The sequence below is a fragment of the Triturus cristatus genome, chromosome 10, assembly GCF_964204655.1.
Source record: "Triturus cristatus chromosome 10, aTriCri1.1, whole genome shotgun sequence".
Classification (NCBI taxonomy): domain Eukaryota; kingdom Metazoa; phylum Chordata; class Amphibia; order Caudata; family Salamandridae; genus Triturus; species Triturus cristatus.
The window spans coordinates 123,882,289-123,904,442 of NC_140593.1; the positions used below are offsets into that span (position 1 = coordinate 123,882,289).

At 43.1% G+C, this 22,154-nt stretch overlaps 1 protein-coding gene across 4 annotated transcripts in view; it reads right to left on the minus strand.

Annotated features, from left to right (window-relative positions):
- TCAIM (T cell activation inhibitor, mitochondrial) overlaps positions 1-22,154 on the minus strand; it is a 448,473-nt gene that overhangs the window by 92,482 nt on the left and 333,837 nt on the right. For all 4 annotated transcript variants that reach the window (XM_085630590.1, XM_085630589.1, XM_085630591.1 and 1 more), the window contains 3 exons: positions 20,317-20,414; positions 6,966-7,057; positions 6,279-6,511 (listed from right to left, as the gene is read on the minus strand). In XM_085630590.1, the coding sequence (XP_085486716.1) occupies positions 6,279-6,511; positions 6,966-7,057; positions 20,317-20,414 (423 nt within the window). The remainder of the gene's footprint in view (positions 1-6,278; positions 6,512-6,965; positions 7,058-20,316; positions 20,415-22,154) is intronic.

Sequence of the window (22,154 nt, forward strand, 5' to 3'; positions counted from 1 at the left end):
CGAGGATGACATCACAGAAGCAAGGATCCGCTCGCGGCTCCGCTGACGTCACTGGATCCATAAGAGGACCTCGTCAGCGTGATGACGTCAGTTCCCTTTCTTCCGCGCCGTCGACGCTAACGGTTTTCTGGGACTCTGCGTAGCTTTGGCTAGTTACTTTGTGTTTCTGCTGGTGTTTCTCTTTCTTCTTGTTCAAAGATGTCGACGAAGAAGTCTGGATTCAAGCCGTGTAGCGAGTGCAGTAAGCACATGTCCATCACGGATCCACACGAGGACAGTGTCTGGTGCTTGTCATCGGATCATGACGTCGAGGGATGCTCTTGCTGCCGCAAGATGAGTACTATCTATTCTTATAGGTGGTCTAAATTTGTTCTTTGGTGCAGAGAGAAGTCTACTTAATAATATATTTAGAAACAGAGAACCATCTTCTTTTAAATAAAACATCTTTACAAGATAACGAACGGTTATTCCCACAAGCATGAGTGAGGGCCTTTAAACTGTTGATATGTCGGACTTATTCTCATTTTATAGATTGCGCTACCTTCTGGGTCCAATTGGTTAAACAGACCAGGTTGTGAAGGGAGATCCCACCTGAATATATCAAGGTGTGAGGTTACTGTAGATATACATCATTACTGCGATATGGGTCGCCTTAAGCCCAGATGTTTACGGACATTAATTCAATCACGGCATGAGCAAAGGAATGTTCATTAACCTTGACTAAAGGAGGAAAAATATTGCCAGTCCTGAAGAAGGTGGTTTTTATCATTCCATTCCACCGAAACACGTCGATGCATGAGTACTTGGTTTAATTTGTCTTGGGACAAAAACTTTAGAAATTAGGGTGAATTATTCCCAGTTCCCTTTTTGTCCACATAGGTTACGAATTAACACTGCCGAGACACAATCTTGCTGTCAGTTGTTGCCTTTCCTTCTATATGATGTTTAATTGTTATTTGTGTATGAGATAATGAATATTTTTTTACTGTTTTAATGATGCATTTTTCCTGTATACATTGATTTGCTCTTTTATGTGAATCGTATTTATGATATCATTTCTTTGTATCACCCATTGCTGTAATGGGATTTTTAATGTGTTAATAAACTCAATGGGATATTTTCAATAAATGCAATTCTCCTTAGTGTACATTTTCTCACATCTCATCCGGAGTTGTTTGCAGAGTGTGACAGTTTTGAGTTGATGAATCTGATTGAATGGTGGAAATGGGTAATTTAAGTGAAATTTGTTTAATTAGTCCAGAGAGAAAAATCTTTTTAACTATACAGTTTCTGGTGCTCTGTCCATTGGACTTTAATGAGCACCTCTCCTTGTTTTTCAAGAAGAATTATCAAACCCTGATAGAGTTCTAAGTAAGCCCATCCCCTCTCAAATCCTATGTGACTCGCTAAATAACTTTTTCATCGACAAAATCTCCTCTATTAAAGCCAGTATCCCCAAACACATCATGGAGTAAACTTCCGCCTCTAGGCCCACAAATATCCATTCCCTTGAATCATTCCCAGCCATGGTTATCCACACCCTTCAAGATCTCTTGTCTAAAGTCAGATTGGGCTCCCCGGTGGATTGTTGCCCCCCCCCATATCTTAAAGGAGGTTTTTACCGCGCTCCCGGGTCCAGCCCTTGCCTTGCTGAACAACTCTGTGTCAGGGCTGCGTACACAGGCCTTTAAAGAGGCCACAGTGATCTCCCTCTTGATGAAACCTGGGGCGTACCCCTAGTCACTGTTTAACTACCGCCCGATATCACTGCTCCCATACTTAGCCAAGGTACTTGAGGCCCACGTGGCTAAATGCCTATCCAACTTTCTAGAACAAACCAGGTTCTTTGACCCACACCAAGTGGGCTTTCGTCCTGCCCACTCCACAGAAACAGTAATCACAGCTGTACTGGATTACCTTTGGGAGAAGGCTGATTAAGGCATTCGCCAGGTGCTGGTGTTATTAGATCTATCGGCCGCCTTTGACACGGTCGACCATGGGATTTTGGTGGACCGTGTCAAGGATGCCGGCATTCAGGGCGCCGCTCTTGGCTGGATCTGTTCCTTTTTAGTAGATCGCCCTCAGGCAGTCCGTCTGGGTCAGTTTACGGCTCCCAAGGTGGAAACTACGTGTGGGGTACCACAGGGTTCCTCACTCTCCCCACACCTGTTAAAGCTTTACCTCTTGCCACTGATTAAGTCTTTAAAGGAAAGGAACGTGGTCAGCTTTAACTATGCTGATGACCTCCAACTGCTTTTCACGATCGATAACTCACCCCAATCAATTTCCGACTTCTAGTCCACCATGCAACATATTTGCCACTGGATGGACTGTAATCATTTGAAACTGAACCCAGGAAAGACCAAATTGGTCCCGACGAGTGGTAGCAAGAATCCTTGGGCCCACACTACTGGTCAAATGAACTGGGCCCCCCTCCTATCCCCTCCTCTTCGGCCAAGAGCCTTGGGGTCATTATATCCCATCATCTATCCTTGAAAACACAGGAAGGCTCGTTAATCTCCTCCTGCTTCTTACAGCTACGCAGGATCAGAAAATTAAGTAGGCTACTCACCCAAGCAGCTCTAATACAAGTTGTGATAGCCATGGTCCTCTCCCGCATCGACTACTCCAATGCAATTTACCTTGGACTCCCTCTCGGTCTTTCAAAGCACCTGCAGATGGTTCAAAACCAGGCAGCTAGATTGATCTACCATCAACCTAGGTGGCATCAGGCCTCCCCTTTGCTAAAGAAGTTGCATTGGCTTCACATCCCTCAACGCTGTGCCTTTAGAGTTGGTTGTCTACTGTTCAAATCTCTCCACGGCCATGGCCCAGGTTTCATAAACAGCCTTATATCACGCTACTCCCCATCACGCAACCTCCGCTCAGCCCATCTTCAACTCCTGACAATCCCCACCTTTATGCTGAAGCGACAAGGGGGCAGTAGGTTTGCTATATTGGCCCCAAGATTCTGGAATTCCTTTCCCTTGGAAATCAGGTCTAGCACTAATTTACTGAAATTCAGAAAATCTCTTAAAACCTGGCTTTATACTTAGGCCTTCGAATAAACTGTGACCGACCCAGCAACAGCCCCTCCTAGAATCAGCGCCATGAAGCCAACCGGTGTACGAGCGCTTTAGAAAACTCTTTTAACATTAACATTTAACATTAACATACATAATTGACACTGGTTATATACTATCATTCTCCCTCATATATCACCTGATATCAATATCAGTCTATCCGAGTTTAATACAAGTTAATAATTGTAAAAAAAAAAAAGCCGTAAGATGATCTGCTATAACAGTAGAACAACACGTAGTGTTGCGGAATGACAAGAATACCTCTAGACTTCAAACACCCCTCGTGGCTCTTAGCTTTAAAGCAGCTCTTAAAAAATTGTAAACACAGAAGAGTGTAAAAACATCTGATGACCATTTAAAAAAATAACAGTATTACTGAATATCGATTACCAGATTGCGATTGAGACTCTGTAGAAATCGCTATTAGGTAATCGCTATTTTCTTACACACCATTTTGGATTCCTTATGTAGCGATTACTTAAAATTCGCTATTTAGGGAAAGCAAAATGGATTTTTGATACATATGGCCGTTAGTCCTTAAATCTCAGCTGACGTGTTTCATCCCCCAGACTTCTTCAGGTTTCCGTCATTCTCTCTTGGATACTGAAAAAGTAATCATATGGTACATGGAAGCTCTGTAATAATACACATGTACTTGAAGAATATCATGTGTACAGTTTGAACCAAAAGATTGTATTTACAGATTATTGTGAGTCAACATGCACTTGGCAGATACCAAAGATCTAGGATTATAAAAGCTTCACATAACGACAAATGACTGTGTGTAAGTAACACAATGACTACTGCTTAGCATCATCAGTGGAGTGCACTCCTTTGTGGTAAGAGATGAAACTGATTAGCTACCGCACGAGTTGCAATGGGGGCTCTCTTATTAGGGGCTAACATTCTGCCAACCACATAGAGAAAGCTACAAACACCTCTGTTTTATCAGAGAGCAGTTTGAAGGTGCTGAGGAACATCTAAGCCTTTATTAGCGACATGCATTGTTATATCTGAATCAGAGTGGCCTAAGAGTTACTTCTGAGATGACCAATCAGTTAGGTGTCTGTGTACGAAAATAATATAGTATCAAATGAACAAATTATGTTGGTCAGAGGAGCAACATAAATATTGAAAAGGAACTCCATGAAACTTCATGGAGTGAAACCTTGAAGTAAGAATGACAAATAGGAACAACATGAGAATAGTCAGACAAAGACCTGAGCCAGTCTATAGCATAATCGCTAACTCCCAAACCAGTAAAGACAGTTCAGAAGGATGGTAGATTATGCTGAAGACTTCTGAGAGTTCATCCAGCACAGAAATCGGAACTGATTCAATTCCAAGGACTGTTCTAAACTCAACCATGGTAGCATTTAAGATAGCATTTTCTTTTATTTAAGATAGCATTTTCATGTATTTAAGATAGCATTTTCATTTATTTAAGATAGCATTTTCTTTTATAAAGTTGCTCATTGATGATACCCTGTACTATTCTAACCAAAGGTAGTAAAAAGCCAAATGGTCCGCAGTGACCTATTTCAGCAGAGGTGAGAAAACTGCTTGTTTCTAGGCAGCAGAAATAGATTATAGACAGCATTACAAGAGGCAATGACAGCTTCTATGGCTACCATAGCAACCATCACGGGAATGGGAAAGGATCTTGAGATAACCCTGATTTCATACGAGCCAGTATGGCCTTAAGAGTTTCCTTGGAGAGATCTTGAGATGGTATATAGCGCATGGCTACACTAGGCTTGAGATTGGAGCAAGGTGGAAGGCAGGTTTACCTGAGGCTTAGCGGAGTCTAGTACTGTAGCAGGATCACACAATGAACTGGGAGCTCTGTTTAGAGACAAAAGACTTAAGTAGGGCGATTTCATCAAAGAAGTAATTAGATATCGGAGTATAGAGCTGTAATGCTGGAGGAGCAGTTGAAGAGCAGCCCGAAGGAACCAAGAGATTTTTTTAATAACATTAGAAGCCTTCCTAATGCGTTTGTGATAGAATTGAGTATGGGTTTCACTCACCGAAGTTCTATGGTGTTTTTATATTAAGCTTTGATGGTGGTATCACAGTAATTGCTGCACAACAGCGTTTTAGTTCTGTTGCGTATTCTCTTGTTTCGGACTTGCTCCTGAGGCCATCAGATGTCCACGGGAAGGGTGCTGTGAGGAGTAAGGTCTTTGAATGCTGCCACAGTCAACAAAAAACTATTAAAACTGACCCGACCTGAAAAGGTATCAGATGAGGATATGAGTTTCAATTTAGATAGCAAAGCTTTGAGGTTATCAGACCGGACTTTGAACTAGGCCCTGCCCACAGTCCTCTGTGCCTCTTAACCAGGAGCAACTGAGGTGAAGAAGAAATGGCAAAGCAAAATGATTTGTCAGGAAAAAACGAAAAGCAGTAATGACTGGACTTGGGTCAAAAGAGGTGAAAATCCATATCAAGGCAGAGCGTAGATGCCTCTCACTTTCAATCATCATTTTCTGAGGCAAATAAAACATTTAAGGTCCAAAAGACACTTTTCAATTAAAACAGCACAGTGCTTTGCATTTTTATCTCTAATACCACATTTCATACTTTACAGTATCTTGTGGGGGCACATACCATGTAATAAGCACCCTCACAAATGGAAACAAAACATTTATAAACTTGCAAACTGTCATTACAATGACAGTTTCTATAAAACAACAACTACTAAACCCTCAACAAATGTAAAACAGACGTGTATTATTTTTCAGATTATGAATATTCCCTAAGGCTACACAACTTGAAAAGAAAAGTAGTTTAGATCTCCAGTTTTCTGTTCCTGATTTGGTAGTCTACTTGATGCCAACTGTCAGAAGAAATGTTCATCATTCTCCCATTTGTATTCTAATCAATATAACACATCGTAGATACAGGAATGTCACTTGTCTGGCGCTCAAATATTCTGAAACAAACCTATATATTTCTGCATAGTGGTAATGACATACACTAAAAAGAAAAAGCTCAGTTTACTCAATATACCTCAATGTTTGACTCAAAATTAAATCTAGCTAGTGGTAATATAACTCATTTGTGCTTTGTCTTCTGTTTGCCACAGGAATGCTTCACATTTAAGGCTTGACATTGGATGTTTGAGGATCTGCTAGTGCGCAGTGGCCCATCTGAACAAAAGACACTGTTGACGACATGACATGCACTTACTTCTGCAGGACCATCTGCAAGCCATGCAGACTCCTGGGGTGGAATGGAAGCCTGCTGCTGAGCAGCCTGTTGCAGAAGGCATCAAGAAGCACATAATACTCTTCAAGGCTTAGCAGCGGCTGCAGATCCTCTGTGTGCAGTAACTGCATGCCACCTAGAAGATGGCTGACCCGGTCTTCCAACAACACAAGCTTCCGTTGAAGGCTATAATAGCTTGGCAGCCTCTCAAAAAGCTATGGTGACACAAACGAGAAGTTTATAACACATGCATCCAATCAATCTGTACTTCATGCTGAAACTTCAGGGCGTATTTATGCCACAATGATATTCAAATTCATGTAAAGCAAGGCATGCATATGATATGTGTGAAATGGCACATTATTTTAAACCAAACACCCGACATGTTACTTCTAGACCAGAGAGCTGCACTTGCCCCATAACAGCCCCTTACCTTCTTCTCTTCATGAAGAATCTCAACAGAACCCCAGCCAGAAGCTCATGGGCCTCAAGGATTCTGCTCCTTTTCCAGCTACATCCCAGCGGTCAGGAGCTCTGCTAGTGCACTCAGCACTTGGTCACAGAGGTTTTTCAACGATCAGCTAAGCTCAAATTAGCTAAATCAATAGAGCTGGGGCTAGGGACTTGTTATAAGACAAGCATGGGTATAGAAATCAAATATGATCTTACTTTTGTCCAGTGATGGTGAACATCCATGGTTCCGAGCATTATGTGGCCTGCTGCACTCATTGCAGAGCAATCTGAAAATATGACTGTGCGTCCTGAGGGAACAAAAGAGGAAACATGTTCTACTTAAACTCACTGACGGCTACAGTCAAACTTCACATGCTGATCCCCTCTCTGTTTCACCCAAACCCATAGAAATGTGGTCAATATTAGGTGACTCTTTACAGAAACAGAGCCCACAGGCACCTGAATGTGTTTATTCATAGCATATTTACTAATCTTTGATGAGAATGGACAATGTCATTCAGACAGCAGAGCAATCTAAAGGAACAAACCATTCACACGTGTCAATCTTCGCCATGTGAATGCAGCAAATTCATGATGCACATTTCTGGGAGTCACATTCAGACAACTGGTAAACAAAAGTAAGCAGACCGGTTATTGTGCATCTGTACAGCCAGCATCACCTTCAAACTGGTAACAACAGTACCCGAAGCAAGGTCCTCAACCCACCCTGTAAACCATGAAGAAACGTAAGCACTGTGACCACCGATATGTAAAACTCTTCCCTTATAGTCCCCATAAAAAACACGAGCCAAAGGCACGCATGACTAGTACATACTTTCAGAAGCACCAAAGCGCAGGGAACTTCAGTTCTTAGCTTAATATAAACACCGTATTTTAGGTTATGTATAAACACAACAGTAAGATAACTCAGTGACTTAGGCACCTGTCAGAGACTTGGAGGTCACTGGTTCAAAATCCAGCAGTGTTAACTCATCCTATCAAAGTTGATAAATTAAATATCATCGAATCCCCTTCAAAGCTACCGCCTTCAAACAATTAATTTCACATGTTGTTTATTACCCTATGTTTTTAAAATTCAATCTTAATATGCAAAATTTCATTTTACTTTAGCATTTTCTATTAATACCAAATATCTTCCTCATTAATTAACTCGGGCAGATGTATTACCGTTTTTTAAGGTCGCAAACGGGATTTCGGCCCGTTTGCGACCGCAAAATTGGGTCTGCCCCATGCACATCAAAAATTTTACGAGTGGGTAACGTATTACCGACTCGCAAAATATGATTTGTGACTCGGTATTAGGAAGGGGCGTGCCAAGGGTGTCCCTTCCTAATAGCGAGTCTCACAGCAATGTATGATTGTTTTGCGATCGCGTTTGAGGTCGCAAAACACTCGCAGTCTTCCACCTGCTCCAAGTAGATGGTAAGCCACTCGCAAACGGTAAGGGGTCCCCAAGGGAACCCTTCCCCTTTGTGAATGGGCGCAAAAATATTTTTTAAGTCCCTGAGACCACTGCCTGCCCTTAAAAAATTAAACTGAAAAGTTTCATTTTTCTTTTTTAAATGCATCCCGTTTTCCTTTAAGGAAAACCGGCTGCATTTTTTAAAAAAACTGTTTTATGTAAAAAGCAGTCACAGACATGGTGGTCTGCTGACCCCAGCAGGCCACCATCCCTGTGAAAGCTAGCCATTCCCAATGGGGTCGCAAATTGCGCTTGCCTCATAAATATTGATGAGTCATGCAATTTGCGACCCCATTGGGAATCGCAAACAGTGTCTGAGACACTGTTGAACGTTCACTTTGGCAAGTCGCAAATTGCAAGTCGCAATTCGGAGCAATTTGCAACTTGCTAAAGTGAATGGTCGTACATCTGGCCCTCAGTGGCTTATGAATGTATATACTGGCCCTATAAATGTTGGGCTTTTTTTACACAGGACAGATCACACATGCCGGAGACAGAGCTTGCGCAATTAGGGTTAGGTCAGATTTTTCATTGTAATTGTATTTTTTGTTTTGCTGACAAAACTGCCCTGAACTTTCCAATAAAAAATGTACATCCACCTTGGCTTCTTCTTAGTAACTTTCATGCACATTTGTCAAGTAGGGGCCAATAACAAACAAGCATTGGTAATGCATCGGTTTCGCCTATGTGATGAATAAAGTTCTATTTTTATCAATTATTGTCCGGGAGAAGAAAAGAGCTCCTTGACAAATAACACTGGAGTGTAGAGGATGTGGTGCTGCGGCCAAAGCTGCTGACTCGAGAACTGGGGAGCCCAGTTCGAGTCTCGGAGGCAGCAACATCCTGTGATTCTATGCAAATCAGTTAATCTCCCTGGCGATAAATTGTGATATAAATATGCTGCAAGAATAAAAAGCAAAAAGAGGAAAAACTGTATGCAAAAATAGTTTCACCAAAGCGGATGTTAACAGTATTTCGGCAAGGGAAAACTGATAAGAGAAGCAAACGAGGAACAAGCATTGGTAAATGCTGGAAAATATGCTGCAGCCAATAGAAATGGAGGAAAAATAAATAGCATGCACAGGAACCAATGAAAAGCCAGGAAAGAGAGGAGGCAGGATCGAAGTCCCTTTTAAGTTGATATTAAGAACTAGATTTCTCAAGCACAGCGCAAGAAAAACCTAAAAAGGGGGGGTCTCTTAAAAGACATTTGAAACTTAAGCTCCCATAAGATTCTTTGCTCCTCGACACAGAAAAAAACATGAAAGTACATTCAACATGGTAGGCAGAAGTATTGACTTCTGACAGAAGCATTGACTTCTCTGTTTAACCCATTTCCTAGGGGCCGCTTGAATACCTGAAAGATGTAAGGGTGTGCTTCTTACACCAAATTGGAAAAAGAAAGATTAGAATGACTCATAAGATTATTGATGACTGCCTATGCTTTACCCACCAGTCATACTTGGAGAAGCTTGCACCATGGTGGGAAGTTAACAGAGTTCTTCCATTTACACAAACAAGCTTATCAAGGGGAATACTGCCTTTGCACAGTGCAGCAGCATTATCGCTTCTGGCGAGTAGGAAACTTCCCGCTGGTGCTGCATCGCTGCACTGCTTTTGTTGACAACCTTTGATCGTCAAAACTTTTCATCATTTAGATGGAGCTTTGTGGTGGATGAAACTTAGTAAATGGTTTCCTGATTCCATTTCACATTTTGAGTAGTTCAAATTTTCAAACCTGGGTTCAGTTTAGTAACCCTACCAGTCCGACATACTTCCCTTTTTAAAGTACACTTGTATATCAGAAATGTACATCTTGTGAGAGTCAATAACCACAACTACTTGGCAATCGTCTTTGATGATGTATTGTCTTGGGACCAAAGAAAAGTTCAGTGAGCTCTCTCACTAAAGTTCGTTGAGGTTTCAGTAACCTCGGTGTCCATGCCCTTTGAAAACTACTTACGTTGTAGGAGGGCAAGAGCAGTTCAAATCTGACTTAAGAGACTCCATTAGGTTACCCTTGGCGGAAAGGCCAACAAACAGTATATCTAGCATAAGCAATTGGGACTTTGATGTACCACTCCACTAGTGTTGACTCTACTAGAGACTGGCTTAAACTGCAATTGGGCATGCCCCTTAAACTTAACATTATTATGCTTCATACAGGTTAAAAAGGCCCCAACAATCCATGTCATTTTGGATACGGTTGGAGCTGTCTCACAAACCCCCAGGCAATAACAGTATTATGCTAATTTTTTACAGATAACTGGAGTATTTTCTTGGGATTGGAAGACTACTGTCTACTTCTTCTGATGTGGCCCTCAAAAAAGAACAAAATTATTGCAAGGCCGAATCACCTATCAAAGAAATTACATATTTTATATGGGTTTGCCTTCCTTAAAGAACTACTAACTGATCCACATTTCTGGGTGGAAGAAATGAGGAGGATCAGATTACGTTGTTTTTTCCTTTGGGAGATTGTTGGTTTTCTGTACAATGTGACAATCAAAAATGGAAGGTGTAGACTGTATACAGGGCATGGAAACAGTCAACTTCTTTATTAACTGGGGACTCTTCACATACAACGATTCTAATAGAATCACTTTATTACTCCAGGAGGTTATGAATTTAAAGGATAGGCAATGGAATATCAGATAGATTATTGTGATAATTTTACTGACCTATTTTTAAATGATATGCCTTGATTTTGTCTGTAAGTTTGGTATTAACTTTGGGTTACTATATTGTTTTTCCTTTTGGATATATGTTGGAACACTGGTTTATGTGGGCTTTTATAAACTGTAAGTACAAATGCATACATACATTTCATGTTTTATCACCTTGGCCTTCTCTTTTCCTCTGTTATCAATGTGCAGCCCAGAGCTGCAGCATCACCTTCTCGCCACCTCAGAAGGCAAACCCTTCCCCTTCCAGCAAGCCTTTCACTTTTGAAGCATTTCTCTCACATAGACTGTACTTCATTTGTAAATATGCATGTTGTTAGTTTCACCTTTCAGTAGTTTATCTTTCCTTGGAGCTTTTTCGCATGATTACATCATCAGTTTCACTTTGTTGTAATTACAGTGTATGCCCTATACAGCAAATTTAAATGACTATGGTCAGCACTCCAAAACATGCATCTTGACATTTTGCTGAACCAAATATTTAGTAAACAACTATGTTCTGAGCGATCACTGCACTAAGACCTTGCACAATGTTGGCTGTGGGTTATTTGTGGCCTATCTAAAAGGTATAAATACATGTAATTTATTGTGCCTCAGAGACTTCTTGAGAGATCAAACAGTAGAGGAAGCATTGCTGTCCTTCCAAAGGAAGGTGCTCTTCTCAGAAACTTACTTGCAGAGCAGGCTAATGGGATAATCGTTGTGCTTTTTGCAAGGCTATTCCTTATATACATACCCCAGACAAAGATCCAGTTTATTCCCATAATTATGATCCATAATTTATGTGTCTGAGGCTTGGTGAGCATGTGCTATCTCCCCACTCCCAAAAAGGGAGATCAGCGTTACAGCCAAAAGGAAAATAACTTTCAGCTGGTTCTGGTACTCTTCTTCCATGGTCTACTTCCTTTACAACACATGCTTACCTAATCTGCTAAAAATAGGTTTAGCTTCAAACATTCTATCCCAAAAAGTTGACAAGATTAGGGTGATTACGGCTCTAGTCACAATGATAGGGGGGAAGGTCAGTGCTCTTTATTGTAATGACTAGCTTTGAGAACTATGGAATACTTCAGTGTCCAAGGACTTTAAATACACTGCTCGATCAGAGACATTTGAGATGTTTATCACACACTGCTGGCTCTACGGTTTTTATCTCCAATATTTTTATGATACAACAAAAAGGGTAATAAATAAAAGGTATAAGTCACCATAATGGAGGAGAGAGGATGAACGAGCCTGAATGGAGAAAGGAGTGGAGTAACTGCTTTTGTAAAAACATGCAGAAAAAACCCGTGGGGTGCAACCATGAAAGCTCTTGAGCAAATCTCTTCTCAGAAAAAACGCTTTGGTGTGCATCACAGTGGGTGCACCATGAACCCATTATCAACTCTTCCTCTGAATTTGTATGAAATGACTGGTAAAGTACACAACAATGAAAAAGAATAGCATCCATATAGGGGTATATATTTATTGTAAAATCTGAAGGTGGTTCTACCAGAAACCGATGAACAACCTAGAGAGCATTTTTGTGGTGGGTGCTCTAATTGCAGATTCCGCCCCTAAGAAGACTCCCCAGACACCAGACTGGAGTTGGGAAACATTTCCATAGAAGTGCTTCTCATCGTCGCTAGGTGGCGATTGCACCTTGGCGCTGATTCCACACTGCATCGGAACATACAGAGAATACACAATTGTTGGTGCCACTGTGCTGAATGCTAACTTGAGACCTTTTTAGATGTTAAAAAGAAGCCACTCAGCAGAAACGGAGATGGGAGGTCAGTGAGAAGTCTACAGTTAAACATAGTATCTACCAGAAGAGCGTTACCTAAGGTTAAGAAACTTGTTCTTCTGATAGATACTTCACAAATTCCTCACCAGCACCAAAGCAGTACCTCTCCAAGGTGGAAGGTCTATGGAGTGGACTTAGAACAACAAGTCTAGCAGGACCAAGCAGCTAAAATGTAATTACCTGGCTGTCAAGGCTGTAGTACTTCGTGAATGTGTGCATTGCTGCTCAAGCTGCAGCTGGGCAGATGTCAAGAACAGGCACTACGCGTGCCAACGCAGTGATAGCAGCCTTAGTCCTGATGGAATTGACTCTCAGACCTTTTAGATGCTGCCGCTTAACTAGGTGGGGCAGAATTTAATGTAGAGGACTATCCAGCTCTTTACAGCCTTCTGTTTCTTTGCTCTTGAGAACTCCACCAAAAGGTAATAGACCACTTGATTGTCCTTGGTCTGATCAATATAAAAGCTTAAATCCCTTTTGGGGTTCAGCTGATGTAGTGTCACCAACTCCTTCCTCTATCGAAAGGTCAGGGTGAGAAAAGAACAAAAGAAGAGTGATAGACTAGCCAACGTGGAAGGGAGTCAGGACTTGGCAAGAATACCACTCAACTCCTCAGCGCTAACTTGCCTGGGAAAAAGGTGGTGTAGGTGCAGCTGCACCAAAAGTACCTTATGGTCACTTACGCGATGAACCGAGGTAAACACAATGAGGAAGACAATGTTTAAAGTCAGAAGACACAGAGATCAGCTATGCATGGACGTATGCATGAGAAACACCAAGGCCAAGTTAATGTGCCACTGTGGCATCACAAACGACTTGGAAGGAAATGTGGGTCAAACCTTTTATAAATCTCATCACAACAGGTGGTTTGAAGAAGGGTGGCTGGTCTGCCAGATGTAGAAAGGTGTAGAGGGACAAAAAAAGCCTTTAATAGTGCCCATTGCGAGGCCTTGCTGGGCCAAAGGTAAAACAAAAGAACGTTCGTCAGCTTCGCTTGTAAAGACACAGTTGTGTGAACACCCTTACCAGACCATTAATCTGTCCAGGTTCCCAGCATAAATGGATTTTATGGAAGGACACCTGGAGGCAAGGATGCCATCCACCATTCAGATGCCAGATCAAATGCAGTCAACAGCTGCCACTGAATCTCCACGTAAATAGGTGCACAGATTTGGGTGGAGGACCCTGCCCTGTTACTGAGATAGAAGGACCACGCAAAATGGCAGCCTGATCGGATGACAGATGCTCATGCCCAGAAGGTCCAGTTATCACACATGTCTGACCCAATTTGGAGCTAACAGAATGACTTGAGCCTGGATGTTCCTGGTCTTGTTCAGACAAAGGCAGAGACATGGGTGGAAAGGCAGATAGGAGTTCCGGGGCAATTCCAGTTGAATGCATTGCTTATCAAGTGTTTTTATGGAAACACAAACACACAAAACTGCTCACAGTGCATGTTCTCAGTGGTGGTAAACAGATCTAGCCAGTGTTCTCCCCACTGTTGGATAACATCCTGCACTACCTCTGGAAGTAGATATCACTTGTGATCCGCCAGATACTGCCTGCTCAGTTTGTCCACTCTGGCATTCAAGTAACCTGCTAGGTGCTTCACGATCCAGAAAATGCCTTGAAATTCGAGCCACCTCCAAAGGCGCAGCATGACACAAGACCCAGTACCTCACTCTGCCCCGCTTGTTGCAGTACACTTCTGTGCCTGGACAAAGGAATCAAGCAAAAGGTATTCCTCTCCTCAAGAAACCTTCTTTGGACTCCTCCAAGTCAGAAAACCTCCGGCCCATCTCCCTCTTTCTTTTTCTGGCTAAGGTCACAGAACATTATGTCAACGGTACTTTATAACTAAATTCCTAGAAGATAACCATATCTTGAATGCTTCCCAGAATGCATATCGGACGGGTCACAGCACAGCATCTGCTCTCCTTGCTGTTTCTGGACATCTTCGTAGCACTGTGGATGAGGGCAGATCCTCAGCCCTGATTCTGCTCGACCTAAGTGCTGCATTAGATCCAGTGTCTCACCACATTTTACTTGAGTGCCAACGAGAAATTGGGACAGAAGGTTTTGCCCTCTCCTGCTTTGTCTCTTTTCTTCCTGAGCGTTTTCAGGTTATCTCTCCTATCACAGTTCACAATCTCACATGCTAAAGTACGGCATCCCTCAGTGCTCGTCCTTAAGCACTACCTTGTTTAACATATGCATCCAGCCTTTAGCTCGGGTTGTAGAATCTTTTGGGCTTACGCTGGTATCATATGCTGACCATACTCAGCTTGTACTTTCGTTTTCGGACACTCCATCATTTGACATGGACAATTTCCAGAAAGGCATGCTGGCAGTGGCAGAGTGGATGACTGATACCTGCCTACGTCTGAATGCTAACAAGACTGATATTCTTCTTGTTGGCACACATAGCCCTGTTTGGAACGACCACTGGTGGCCCGCCTCCCTTTGGCCCCCCTCCAATCCAAGCAGTCTATAAAACATTTAGGAACATGGATCGACAATGCTCTGGCCTTTGAGTTTCAAGCGAAATCTGTTGCCGGTACATGCTTCAGTTTCCTGCAAAGTCTTAAACTGATTCTGGGGATTTTGACCCTCATATTCAACAAATTATAATCCAGGCGGCCATGTTGTCTAGGTTGGACTATTTTAACATTTTATACTTAGGCGCCAATTGTTCTGTTTTGAACTGACTCCAGCTAGCTCAAGATGCAGTGGCAAGGTTGCTCTTTTCTCTTCCCAGGTTTTGCTCAGCCTCAGGCCTTTTGCGCAGGTTACATTGGCTCCCAGTGGAGAAACACATTCATTTCAAGACCCTTTGTCTCATCCATAAGAATTCTACATTCCCAGGAACCCCCTATTCTGAGCCAGCTTCTTTCATCTTACCAGCCCACACGCTACCTGCATTTTGCCAACCAGAACTTGGCTATAGTTCCCTGAGTTAAGAGAGTCAGAGAGGGGGGTTGCTCTTTTTGTACTCTGGCTCCGTCCCTCTGGAATGCTCTTTCACTCTCTATCAGAAAAACTTATGACCACCTTCTGTTCAGGAAATCCCTCAAGACTTGGCTTTTCTTAATCTAGCCTCTTCCCCTCTTTTCAGGGTGGCTGACAGTGGCAGGTGTGTGCTCGTAGGCCTAGATCAGGGAAGCCTCACTGTCGGGGAAGCCATGTACTCTCTAAATCCTGTAACATAACATAACATAACCTTATGCCTGTGGTGTTTTTCATGAGAACCTGCACTGGCCTCTGTGATCGTGAGTAGGAAGGCCTTCAGAACTAGAGGAATGGCCTGCACTTCTAGCGGACTGATGTGGAGCCGGCCCTCAACCACAGATCTGAGTTTCCCGAGCTCCTACTTCCCATATTACCTCCCCAGCACAGCAAAGATGCTTCCATCACCACCGTCAACTATGGGTGTGGAAGGGAGAGGGGTCTATTGCTAGACCAATTGTGTTTGAGCAGCAACCACTGCATATCCTAAACATTTTCCTCCGAGACCTGGATGACTGGTTACATTGCCTTGATGCTGGGCCCATTGGAACTTCAAGATCTATTACAAAGCCTGTATGTAGCAGACACGGAGGATGCAGGAGACTAAAAGACCGAGAAGCCTCAAAGCTGCTCTGACTGAGTTCAAAGACCAAACCTGAAACATCAGGATTATAGCCGGAATGTCCTGGACTTGTTGCAGTGCAGAGAAAGTCCTGATCTCTACTGTGACCAGAAAATAATGAATGAGAGCCTCTGCAAAGGAATCAGGTGGGACTTAGGCTGATTAATAATGAAACCCAATGATGTGAAGAGGTTTGCTGTCATCTGGAGGTGGTCCACGGACTGAGTGGTGAGCCCGCCTTCAACAGCCAGTCGCTGAGGTACAGGAATCCTGGTATTCCTGAACTCTCAAGATGAACAGGGACTACTACCATTAATGTTGTGAAGACCGAGGGGCACTGATGAATCCGAAAGGGATCACTGGAAACTAAAAGTGCTCCTGGACTAACTTAAATAGCAGATAATATTTGTGGGACTGCAGGATAGGTAGATTAAAATGTGCGTCCTGCCATTGCAAGGACACCATCCAGTCACCCGGGTCGAGAGTAGACAGGATCTAGGCCAGTGTGAGCATTTTGAATTTGCCCTTCCATAGAAAGACATTCAGAGACTGGAGATTAATAGCTGCATCTCCTTTAACAGAATGGACAAGTGGACGGGTGCTTGTCGGAAATTCACTCTGGTGTGCAAGAAATAGTTGGTAGGGCAGAAAAAAAGGTACAGTATATTCATTCTGAACAATGTTTAAGACTCATCTGTCTAATGTGATTGATCGCCAACCTGAGAGGAAATGCTAAATCATGCCCCACAGTGGTTGCCGATACGCCATCATCGGCAAACTAAAGACGTCTGATGGCTCTTGTAATAGGGGAAGAAGAATTTGAGGACTGATGCCCCTGCTAGCCTGCTCACTACCTGCCAGACCCACATCCATGGCCTCAAAGGACTGGGGTGTTTACTGCACTGGCTGTGAAGACTGTCTCGGTCTATGAACAATCGCTCCTTAAACTTTCTGAATTGATGCAGTAATTGTTTAGCAGGGGTCAACAGTCCCAAAGTATCAAGCTGTAGCTCTACTGTAATTAAAGGGTTCGAATGCAGATTCTGCCTTCTCTGCAAAAAGACAGGACCTATCAAAGGGTATATCCATGAAGGAGGCATGTACATCACCCAAAACTCCTGTGGAACACATCCATAAGTGTCGATGAAGCCTGCCACTAGTACCGTCTGCCCTCGGCAGGCAATCTGTAGTATTCAGACCTGCACAGATAACACATTGGGTCGTGTACTGTTCATCCTGAATTGCCTGAGCCAAAAAAGCTCTAAGGCCATCTGGGACTGCCAGCATGAACTTGCTGTCTATGTCCCAGGGGGCATGTGTGTAGCGAACCAGCAAACAAGAAGGATTTACTGATCGAATGCTAGACCGGTAGAGGAAAACAGATGTTTGTCAAAAGCCTCAATCCTCCTGGACTATTTGGAGTACTAGTTTGAAACGAGTTAATATTCACATTTGCTAGTTGAGACCTGTACAAGAAGGCTCTAAGAAGAGGGGTGCTTGGTGAGAAAATCTGGATCACCAGGTGCCGGTCTGTGACGTCTGGTAAGCTGCCTTTATACAGGTAGGCAAGAACAAGGCTCTGACCAGCTAGCCATCAAAGTATCAGAGAGGGTGTCTTAAAGTGAAGCAAGGATTCAGAGATAGCTGTTTAGGCCGTACAATTTCTATTACGGGATTTGTTTTGGTCTCAGTGAAGGGAAGCTTTAGCTCTATTGCCTCAGCTGTCCTCCGGGCCACCACCACAAACGAGGCACTATCTTCTATTGGTGGCCCAAGTGCTGCTCCTAACTCAGTCTCAGGCAAGGTGCCATGCCCACTGGCATTCTGTCAATCTGTATACGGCATCATCTGCATTGGGGCAAGGGGGCAAGCCGTCCCCATATTCATAAACATCTCGGGGTGCCCCCTGCTCCGGCATGAGAGCAGAATCAGAACCAAAATGATAATGGAGCCTCTGCTGCTAGGTGCGACATGGCAGAAGTAGTGGGTTACAGTCAGGTTATAAGATGACTGGTTGCACTTTTGTTATTTCGGAGCACTGGAGTCAGAGTGCTAGATTGGGATCCAGTCAAACTCTGCTTTCTTATGCTCGGGCTTACTACAGGACTTTGAATTTCATAGCTGAGTTCTTGCAGGAGTAGCCTTGGTACTGGGTCTGTGCCTGCCTTTGATCAGGACTTACGCGATGCCTGTGACCTCTTTTTGTGTTCGACGGCATACAACTTCTCCTCCTGGTATCAGGTCAGTAACAAGTGCATGAGGGCACACTTATAGTATGACTTAAGAGTCGTGGCTTGTGCCCAGACACCAAAGACAACCTTGTGCGGGTCTGTGACCTACATCTGCTTCCTGCTGCAGCAGTGTGCTTCAAACCTGTTGATTTGGAGGGGGACATAATTTCCTAGCACAATGGTTATAATTGTTTAGAAGTTGTCAGAAAACTTACAAAGTTGGGAGAGGAGCTACGGATCTGCGTCAGAAGGCTTGGAATTGATGTCAATGTGCAGGGGTTGCATTTATATGCAGTTTCTTTCCGTCACTTTCAAGGCAGTGTGGAGTCCCTGTGGAGCCACATGGTTCTTCCTAAGGCACGCAAGAGCAATGCTATAGAAAGTTTTCTGGATCTAGTCTGGCGCCAGAGGAGTATTCTGAGGTGAGGAACCTGCGATCGGAATTATGTAACAGAAAAAAACTGCAGGACTGGCAGGTTTGTAGTGGATACAGGAAGGTTGAAAGATGTGGATTCCCTCCTGCTAGCATTGGAGAATATGGTCCAGTCACAGCCTGACTCAGAAAATATGTTTATTCTCATAAAGTAATATATGTAGAGGGCAGCTGAATAACGCAAGTTAGTACTCCCGCTTTATCTTTCAACAAAAACTTGGAATTTAATGCACAAAAAATTATATATGTAGCTCTAAGGTAAGTGGTAGAGCTGAACTGAACACTGAAGTGGAAGCCTGTTGCTCTTTTCAACAATGTCAGAGTGGCACATAAACATTTCCCACACATGATCCAGTCAATGACATTTCTTTCTTTTGATACCACACAGTGCATAACTTAATTTATTCTTGGTGAGGCTTTTGGGAAGTGGTGAAAGGTCTAGCAGCATTAGATTTATTTTCTGAATGTACGCAGGTTGGTCAAACAAGCGTGAGATAGAATATGCCCTTTGTGATCAAACTCTAGACGTAGGATACACAGCAATAAAATTCTTGGTCAAGTGCCCTCTAGAAGTATGTTAGTTTAAAGCCTGGCTGCAGCCTAAGTCCCCTTGAACTCACTTTTACTTTGTTATGAGCACCCATCATTCATTCCTGGACCAGCTTCAAAACACAGTCTGTGCTGGACAGTAAACCTTACGAACAGACCTCAATGTCCAGAATATGCTTGAGTGGGGTCAAGGTCTTGGCCGATAGAAGGATGAGCATGCACCACTCCAACTGCGTAACATTCCTGGTTACTTAAATGGTTTACATCATGCTTACATTTTTGATGCAATGTGGCAGCTGTTCTCTCACTACTTTGGAATATAAGTGACCAGGATTTACGTCTAATTTATAATTGGGGCAGCAGCCCTAGATAGGTCATAAATGGTTTGTTTGCCCATACTGTCAATGGTACCCGCTTCCATTAGATCAATATAAAAGGAAAATTTAAACCACCTTTCCTTCACAAAAAAACAACAGCTTTTTTCTCAAATAAGTCAATGCTGTGTTTACAGAGTATAACTTTACCCTCCATGTCCTTGCAGTAAGCACAATAGAGCTTTACGAACTGACAGAAGCACTATAAAATAGGTTTCAAACTATGATTAGTAATTTTTTCTCACACACAGACTCCATTATGAACCAAGTGGTTCTTAAAATAATACTCTCACTGGTGCATTTGACCTCTTTCTTAATAAATATTCCTTCGTTTGTGATTGTAGGCATCTTTATGCCGCGTAATGTAAATTAAAGTACAAGTTGCAAGATGCCTACCTTTAACGTTGAGTAGTGTTTCAGGGCTTTGCTGAGATAACCGACTTAAACTGTGCAGCTGACTACAGCGATGAGCAATTCCCCAGCTTCTCTGCCACCTATGGAAATCGAAATTAGAGAGCCGGGTACGGTTATTGTTTATATTATCTAGTATGTACGAGACTTTATAGCATGCATTATAGATTCAAATGAGTTTTTATTTAGTGTTGGCAAAAACAAAACATTTGCAGCACTGAAGATAGCTAGTGAATGGATGGTAACATACATCATCTTCGTGGAAAATAACTTCAAACTATTCCCCAACCCCAACATGCTCTAACCCTCCAGTTCCTCCTTCACTTGAAGATTGAAGTCTTGAGATTTACAAATTTTTAATAACTATGATAAACAGTTCATACTTAATATGCCAACATTTCATGCACTTTTGTGCCTTTGCTGCACCTACTGTGTGTCAACATTTTTGTTATATATTTATATTTTCACTGAAAAAAACAATGGTGACAGGGACGTTATAGTTAGGAAATAGAATTTTTAAAAAACCATAGAAATTCACTGAAAAAAACAACGTTACAGGGATGTTATAGTTAGGCTCAGATTTCACTGGTACAAAACCAGTGATATGAAATTAAGCAGTTATAGTTACCAAAGCTAACTATACCTTCCCCCCGCAATGCACTGCTTGGGAAACATCACTCATGACATGGTCAGTGACATCACTCATGACATTTCAAATTACATCACTGATAACATCACCCAGTAGTGAGCCAGGAGGCCCCTTTGCAGAGTGGTTGAGAAAGGGGTGGGGGCTCTGACTAGGTCTGAGCAATCCCACTGTGGGGGACTTATTTGATGCAACAAAAGGGGTTCTTGGCCCCCAACGATCCTCAGCGGTCAAGGGGACTTCATCCCCCAGCCAGTAGTTCACCAGGAGGCCCCTTTGCAGAGTGGTTGAGAAATGGAGCGGGCCTCCTACGAGGTCCAAGCAGTCCCGCTGTGGGGGACTTACTTGTGGCAACAATAGAGGTTCTTGGCCCCCAATAACCCTCAGAAACCAAGGGGACTTCATCCCCCAATGAGTACTGCGCCAGGAGGCCTGTTTGCAAGTGGTTGAGAAAGGGGGCAGGGCCTCCGACAAAGTCCGAGCCATCCTGCTGTAGGGAACTTACCTGTGACAACAATAGGGTTTCTTGGCCCCTAACGACCCTCAGCAGCCAACATGACTTAATCTCCCTACCAGTACTGGGCCAGGAGGTCCCTTTGCAGAGGGGTTCAAAAAAGGGGGCGGGTACTCCGATGAAGCCTGAGCAATCCCGCTGTTACTGCAGGGTGTTATTTAGGCCCAGGGAGGTGGTGGTCCCTGGGGCTCAATGAGCCTCACAAGGGGGACCTTGTTGGCCCCACTCCTTTTTTTAAAGAAAAAAGCCCCAGGACATGACCCATGGCTGTATCTAAAATAGGGGCGAGAGACCGCGCTTTTTGTTTGTTTTTGCCACGGATTCATGGCTCCGTCGCATTTTCGCAACTAACATTTTTGGGCCCTGTCGGGGTCCCTATGGGACTCCCATGACCAGAGCTAAGGGGTCAGGGTATGCCTACCCTACCCTATTTTCAACATTTGTTTCTGGGACTCGCCTTCAGATGGCTGCCAACACTTCCTGGTGGAAGCCAATCAGATCTCAGCACAAGATTGGAAGGGTTCACGGAGCCTTCGCGTTCCTATATATGCAAATTAGAAATTCCTTCAATATCTCCAAAACTACTGAACAGATTTACACCAAATTACAAAAAGGTCGCTTTCTGGACCAACAGCCACATCTTTGCCAAATTTGCTGTCATTT